This window comes from Ascaphus truei, chromosome 3, assembly GCF_040206685.1.
Source record: "Ascaphus truei isolate aAscTru1 chromosome 3, aAscTru1.hap1, whole genome shotgun sequence".
In the NCBI taxonomy this organism is placed as follows: Eukaryota; Metazoa; Chordata; class Amphibia; order Anura; family Ascaphidae; genus Ascaphus; species Ascaphus truei.
Window position 1 is genome coordinate 130,711,845 of NC_134485.1, and position 7,690 is coordinate 130,719,534.

At 41.3% G+C, this 7,690-nt stretch overlaps 1 protein-coding gene across 1 annotated transcript in view; it reads left to right on the forward strand.

Moving 5' to 3' along the window:
• Positions 1–1,311: 1,311 nt before the first annotated feature.
• The window catches only part of SFT2D2 (SFT2 domain containing 2), a 167,590-nt gene continuing 161,211 nt past the window's right edge, over positions 1,312–7,690 (forward strand). Inside the window, exon 1 of the mRNA XM_075589546.1 lies at positions 1,312–1,494. Within this exon, the coding sequence (XP_075445661.1) occupies positions 1,330–1,494 (165 nt within the window). The 5' untranslated portion in view covers positions 1,312–1,329. The remainder of the gene's footprint in view (positions 1,495–7,690) is intronic.

Genomic DNA, 7,690 nt, shown 5'->3' on the forward strand with positions numbered 1-7,690 from the left:
GCGATCGGGATGCCGTTCACTTCAGACCCAGAGTGGTCAAATGCTGTTTTTATCTTTGGAGCATGCGAGTTGAATGAGCTCATAATATACTAAGCTGTTCTGTACTGTCTACCTCTTCTTATATTGTATGATCTGGGAAGTTCCAGTGATATCAGTTCACCCAGACGTATACCAGATTTAATCTGAAAATGTCCAATTTATTTCACTACCACCAGGGATTTATTGTGCTTTGAAGTTCTGTGACACATCAGGAGGAGGCAACTTTTACAGTACTTTCTAGATTTTAAAGTCCAATTCTTGTGCGCCACAATGCCATGTGATTGTGGATGTTAAGAACCATGACATCTTTATTCAATCCCTAAAATTTCAAATGTAACTGCTGTCACCTGACGTGTGAAATGAGTACCCCTGACTCAAGAATACATGTGAAACCCCATATGGAAAAAACATGTTCCCATAAAGCCTTTGACCTTGTAATTGCTTCTACCCATTTTGAAAACACATCTACTGTACCACGATCAAAGCATATTTTAATCCATTTTTCCCTAAAGGTAGGGGACAAATGTAATCAATTTGCAAAGTGGACCATTGACCATCTGCGGATGCGCTGTATAGGTGTTTTTTGTCCTTTGGACATAGGATTAATTTGTGCACAAATGAGACAAGATTATACTACCTTCTGTACTGTATAGTATCTTCCATTTTATCCCAAAAGAATTTTCCTTGAAACACTTCTAAAAGTCTCTGTTGTGTTGTCCTATGTGACCCAAACTTTTATGATTGTAACGCGTAATAAATTGTAAACTAGTAATTGTGTCTTCCATTAGAAAAAGATGGCAAAAATGAAGATTTTATCAAGTAGTCCACTTCAGGAAACTAATAGATATTTAACTGTACTACATAAAATTATCCCTGGTCAACCTATCTTATGAAGAGTCAGATAAAATTAGCCTACTGTACCGTCGCTCTACCTATCAGAGCATTGGGGAGACACCATTATATTCCACACTTTTAAATCGTGTAATGTAGTATATTGAAGTTACTTATTTTTGTAGGATCCAATGAACTGTCGCAAAATAACTACTTTAGTTGTATTTTTGCTATTAATTAGGACCAAACCTGACAAGTCCAACAAGTCACTAAGCAGCCAGGGCGACCCTTTGCTGGCTGCACCACAAAGCGACACTATAATGTCATACTAGTGTTCTACTACTTTACCTGCGTCACAAAGAGGAGCCACGTGACCAGTACGGATCCTCTCCGCTTTATTATTATTTTTTTTTTTTTTTTTTTAAACTCCTAACTTTATTGAAGAGCGAACAAAAATAAATGTTAGCTTCCGTGTCCTGTGCAACAAGGTGCCGTGAGAGTCGAAATTATACTCATAGCAATCTGTTGCGGGACCACCAACTGAGCTTCATATACACAGCAATGGACAAGCTGAAAAAAGTTCTGAGTGGCCAGGATAACGAGGACAGATCCGGCTTCGATGAGGTACAATAAAGCGTTTTGCAGAGTGTTTAATCTGAGTCTCTTGAGTGTGGTGTGGGCGAACACGGAAGCAGTGCTGGTGGTGGGTGGTGGTGGTTGATACTTGGAAACAGTGCGAGCATCCCTAAATGAAAATTTAATCCAAGCAACCGAGGTGGTTGGTGGTAAACCGAGCTGAGTACATTGCGATTTGATTTATTTTTCATCTATTTGGTGCGTTTTGTCAACTAAGTTGTAAAATAGATGGAAAATCTTAAACCAATGGCAATGTGTGCCGTAGCATCAATCGAGTAATTAGATATTACACCTAAATCTCTACCTACTCTCTGCTACACATACTCACCACTACTAACCCTAACTACCCCAACATTCCCAAATCTCTGAAACACTGCGGGCTGGAAATAAAATCAATCCTAATTGTAAAAAAAGACTGCAGGTACTTTAGCTATTCAGACACCGTATCTGTTTATATACTGTACTAAGCAGCCATTACTTTCCCAATAAATAAATTGACAGATACTTTGTTACTTATCTAGGTAGTGTATCAATGTGTATATACACTAAGCAGCCCACGCCCTCTTCCAAAAGTACAGCACAGACCTAGTATTTCAGCTATTGCTTTTTAAAATGGTATAGTTCTCTATGTACAACCTTTCTAGCATATTTACATTAGGTTATTTTTGGATCTTTATGCATTATTTTTTAATAGGCATTATAGAGTTAAGGTTGTGTTTTTAATCTGGGGAGTAAAATGAAATTCACACTATAAAAAAGGTATGTAGTTAGCTTCTGGAGTGCACCTTATTTTTGTTGGATTGCTTTCTCAATTTTTTGCAAGTACTATTTTTGCATAAACTTAATCCCTAGCTAGCACCCAATTAAGGACTAATTGCATTTTAATATTATAAAGTTTACTCAGAGCGAGGTATTCCTCTTTTTAACAGTCAACAGTCTCTACCATACAATTTTGAGGCACTAAAAGAGGAACAGACAAGATCACGACATCCTTTGAAATCCCAAACATAGCAGGTGTGAAGTTTTAAAATATTGACAGTACCAGTATTTTAAAGTGGTGAAGTTCGGGAGCGCATCATATAGAAAGTAAGAATAGAAATGAATACATAGTGTAACACATGCGTATAGTCCAAGGTGATATGATGATAACAAGTGGACAATGCCTCTACTCACATGGCCATGTGAGTATGGAGTGCCTTGAAAGGTATCTTTGATATCCCGCAAATCACTTCTATCCTCCCTGGATCTAGAAATCCAGTAGTAGATGGAGGGTGGATGTGTAGTTCTCCCCATTTGTGTAGCAATGTTGTCCCACAGAGATATTGCACAGAGAGATATGTGAATGTAAAAACCGTTTATAAAGCACAAATTAAAAAGCAAACATGCACTCACATATTGTGCTCCGACAGATGTGTCAGCTCGATGCTACTCGGATAACTGCAGTGCAGGGGAGACGCCACTTCTGCGGCCGGCAGGTAGGCTGTAAAAACAGCTGATCCTGAGCGTATGCACCGTCTACGGTGGCTTTCAGGAGTCCAAAAGGTTCACTGTCAACAACGTGTTTCGCATCCAATGCTTCCTCAGGTCCTGTGATACCCACACTGCTAATTGTGGTGTTTAAATACCCCTCGGTTAATTGATAAAGTGAATGATTGAATACTATCTTGTTGAACAGCTTCCTCATTAATGGCAAGTTAGCCAATGTATATAGCACCAAAAAGTCAGTTCTATCAAGGCGCCAGCACAGAGAAACACACTCAGACTACACAGAGTCTGACCCATAGACCTAACGAATTATATGTCTACTGGAAGATCTAATATTAAACATGTATATCCAGAAATGATGAATTGCATTATCTATTCTATATATATATATATATATAAAAGTCAAAAATTGTTTTTTTTGGGTTTGTGGCATAATAACACGCGCTCTCATTGGCCGCCGGCCACACCTCTCACTCTCGTGCTCTCCCATTGGCTGACTGTGGGACGGGGTGACATCACGGGTAGGGACTCACAGGGCGGGTTCGGTTCGCGGAGACAAGCGGCGGAAACCGGAGCGGGAGTTGCAACACGGAACCGGCTACCGACACAGCCCGGTAGACCAGCTGAGTATCAACTTAATTCTTCTGTTTTGTACATTTATATGAACTCTTCCCCAGCATGGAGAAGCAGCTTCAAAGCATATTGAATATGGACCTAAGAATCGTAGAATGACAGCTAAAAAGAAAACGTGTCAAAGTTTATCCAGCCTGCAAATCAGTAGTAATATTATTACAATAACACTTTAAATGAAAAAACCCTATTAAAATGTTTAAATATAATATTTTAAATGTATTAAATTACAACAAACTTGTGGCCCTTCTCCTAAATCTTTTCCGATCAAGGCCCATTGGTAAACTATTTGAAGAGCCCTGCTGTACATCATGAGGATTGCTATACCAAAGGCCTTTACAATAAATATAGGGTATATCATGCTATATTTTGCTAGTTTCCTAAGGGGTTTTCTGAGGAGCTATCACATGACTTGAATTAGAGTTCTATTGAATAACAGTAATATATTCCCCCCGGTTTTTCCCCCCAGCATTCCGTAACAAAAGGAGAGATACTCATGTTCTCGGGGGAACCTTAATGCATTAGATTTATTATAATGTATTCTTTAAAGTTATGTTAAACAGTACAGGCATACCCCGCTTTAAGGACACTCACTTTAAGTACACTCGCGAGTAAGTACATGTCGCCCAATAGGCAAACGGCAGCTCACGCATGCGCCTGTCAGCACGTCCTGAACAGCAATACCGGCTCCCTACCTGTACCGAAGCTGTGCGCAAGCGGGGAGACTATAGAACATGTTACAAATGTGTTATTTACATCAGTTATGCACTTATATGACGATTGCAGTACAGTACATGCATCGATAAGTGGAAAAAAGGTACTGCTTCACTTTAAGTACATTTTCGCTTTGCATACATGCTCCGGTCCCATTGCGTATGTTAATGCGGGGTATGCCTGTACACCAGTTTTATAATCCCCTTTTTTCTGTTTTCAGGTAGCTACGATTAAAATATAAAAAAGTTAGAAACCCCTGTATTACAAGAGTCACGTCTTTATTCAGTGAATCGCCTCTAGTATACAGGCATACCCCGCATTAACGTACGCAATGGGACCGGAGCATGTATGTAAAGCGAAAATGTACTTAAAGTGAAGCACTACCTTTTTTCCACTTATCAATGCATGTACTGTACTGCAATCGTCATATACGTGCATATATGATGTAAATAACGCATTTGTAACAGGCTCTATAGTCTCCCCGCTTGCGCACAGCTTTGGTACAGGTAGGGTGGTGGTATTGCTATTCATGACGTGTTGACAGGCGCATGCGTGAGCTGCTGTTTGCCTATTGGGCGATATGTCCATACTCGCGAGTGTACTTAAAGTGAGTGTCCTTAAACCGGGGTATGCCTGTAAGTGTCTAAATAATGTATATATCTCTAAAAATGTATACAGCATATCTATATGTGCCCACCACAATTACATTTTTAAATCTATATATATATATATATATATAATTACACCTACTCACTTGCACTGCACTTTAAGGCTATGGCCCCGGTGTCTGCGCTACATGCTACATGCGCGCCTGCCAGGCTGGCGGCGCGTGCAGCTCTGTTCCCCGGTCTGAGCAGAGCTGCAGGGGGAAAGACGGGGGGTGGGGGTGACGGGTGGGGCATGACATCACCCGGCAGGTTCACCCTCATTGGCTGAACCGTCGGGGGGCGTGGTTAGCGCTCCGTCGCAAGTCAGAACAATCTGTCCGCGCAGCGCGACCACCAATAGGCGTCGTAGCCACTATTGATATATACATATGATCAACAGGAACCCTGACAACACTACACCTGATCATTCAGTACCATGAATATCTGGCATGTATCTGGGAATAGGGCTTTTTAAATTAACTATGTTTCCTATGTCAAATACTGCACCATCTATCATGGTACATTTAACTCCCCAAGACAACAATACATTAAGTTAACTCCATTCACTTCTACCGTATATGACTGCAAACCTCACCATAGTATTCATTTTGTTACTTGCATATCCCTGTGTATTTGCAGTGTTTTATAGTTCTTGCTTCCATTAAAAATTTGATTGAAACATTAAACATTGCCAGGGAACATACTTAGTCCTACCTGAATTCATCTGTCCTCACAGTGTTCTTGCTACCGGGATATGATCTTGCCCATTGGAATCAGGTACCTAAGGGGTTACCTATGAACAACTGCATAATAGATGCAGCTATTAAAAGCACTATAGCTCCAATGTGACACTCCCCCTAAACGTGCCCAGACGAAGCTGTTTCACGTGAAACGAGCGCGTCGGCGATCATGCACTGGAATGCAAGGGCAGAACTTCCATTATGATACGCACGAGTTCTAGGTACACTTTTGCGGTTACCTGCCTCTTTAAAAAACGAGCACATATATTAGACCACAAGGTCTCTCTGAGCGCTCATACGGGCTCCTGTCTTGTTACCTCACCGTAACTTTGAAAGCCAAAAGTACAAATTAGATTGTTAAAATTGTATGGAGAAACGTGAGGCAGATTTTGATTATACCACAGTATAATATACCAAGATTGTAGATCTTTCTCCCACCCCACTCTGACAGCGTTTGGCAACCATATTTAATGAACCCCACTGGTAGTTCAGATTAAGAACTTATCTGGGGACATTAGGGTCTATCTCTGTACAGATGCAGCGGCCGTTATACGAACTTTTCACAGAGCTGTTTTTGTGTGCTCTGCTGTATTCCACGCGGCATTCACATGGCCAATCGCACCAGGCACCCATGTTTATCGCGGTTGCTTTGTTTGAATTTCATGGATTCTGTTTCGTATCTGTGGCAGAAATTAATGAATTGTAATGTGTACAGCAGCGGTGCGCAAAGTGGGGGATGCGAGATTACCGGCGGGGGGGGTGTGGGGTTTACAGAGGCCCCGCGCTCCCCGAAGGCAATTAAATTAAGTGGGTCACAAGAAAAACTGCGCACAACGCATATGGTGAAGTAAGTTCAATAAAAGTGTTATATTAGGTAAGGTAATATATCTGCGTACATCAGGATATAAAAAACAGGCATTACATGTACTGAGACGTGTTGCCGGACGCCGAAGGCAGCAGGATCAGTCTCTGACTCGGCACCCTCAGATGGTGATCAGCTGGAACCTCGGAGCGTGTTCTCTGCAGGTAGGTAACTGCTCCCAGAGTGTCACTATAGGACTTCCGTCTGGTGACTTGCTTGAAAGGTAAGCAGCTTCGGTGTGGAGGAGGTGATAGTCCACAATCACACTTGCAGACAGCTGCTCTGCGTGATCGACGGCAAGCCGCCAGGCAATGACGGCCGTCAGCTGGATGAAACATCACTCGTATTAGGGAACAGGACCCGCTGTAACTCGAGGGATTGATCTAAATGCCTAGAGATAACCTTTCTAGGTGGTGGATCAACCGTGTGTGTTTAATCATACGCGTTTCATAGCACAGGGCTACTTCTTCAGGGATTAATTATTAATAAACCAACAGAGTATTTACACCCCATGGTCGCATCTGATTGGAGATGCGTGATATCCCATGTAGCCAATCACATCTTTCATCGGCACAACCATGCATCTGAATGAATAATTAAGCTAAACATATCTCTGTGGGATGGCTGCATGAAACTTCCCACCTAACCATTCAAATGGAGAAGTTAACACATTACTAGTACCTACGACACAATATTCCTAGCACTATCTATGTCATAACATTTATTAAAACAACAGTTCAAATACATATACCAGTGATGAGAGGAGCTCTGGAATAAAACAAAAAAGAGTGAACAGGAAAATATATCATACATAATACTAGCACATATCACCACACTTGGGTGATATATATGAGGTAGGACATAGCACAGGAAAAACTGTGACAAATAGGTGTATGGTGTCTCTATTAAGATCCTATCTCTTCATTTAGTCCTTTGGGGACCAGGGTGTCAAGTTTTTGAATCCAGAATGTCACCTGGATGGAGATATCTTTTACTCTATCCCCTCCCCTCCTATTACGTGGGACGTGTTTAATCCCTTTAAAGGGTAATGAGGAGGGATCCTTATCATGGTATAGAGCAAAATTACGACTTACGCTGTGTTTTTG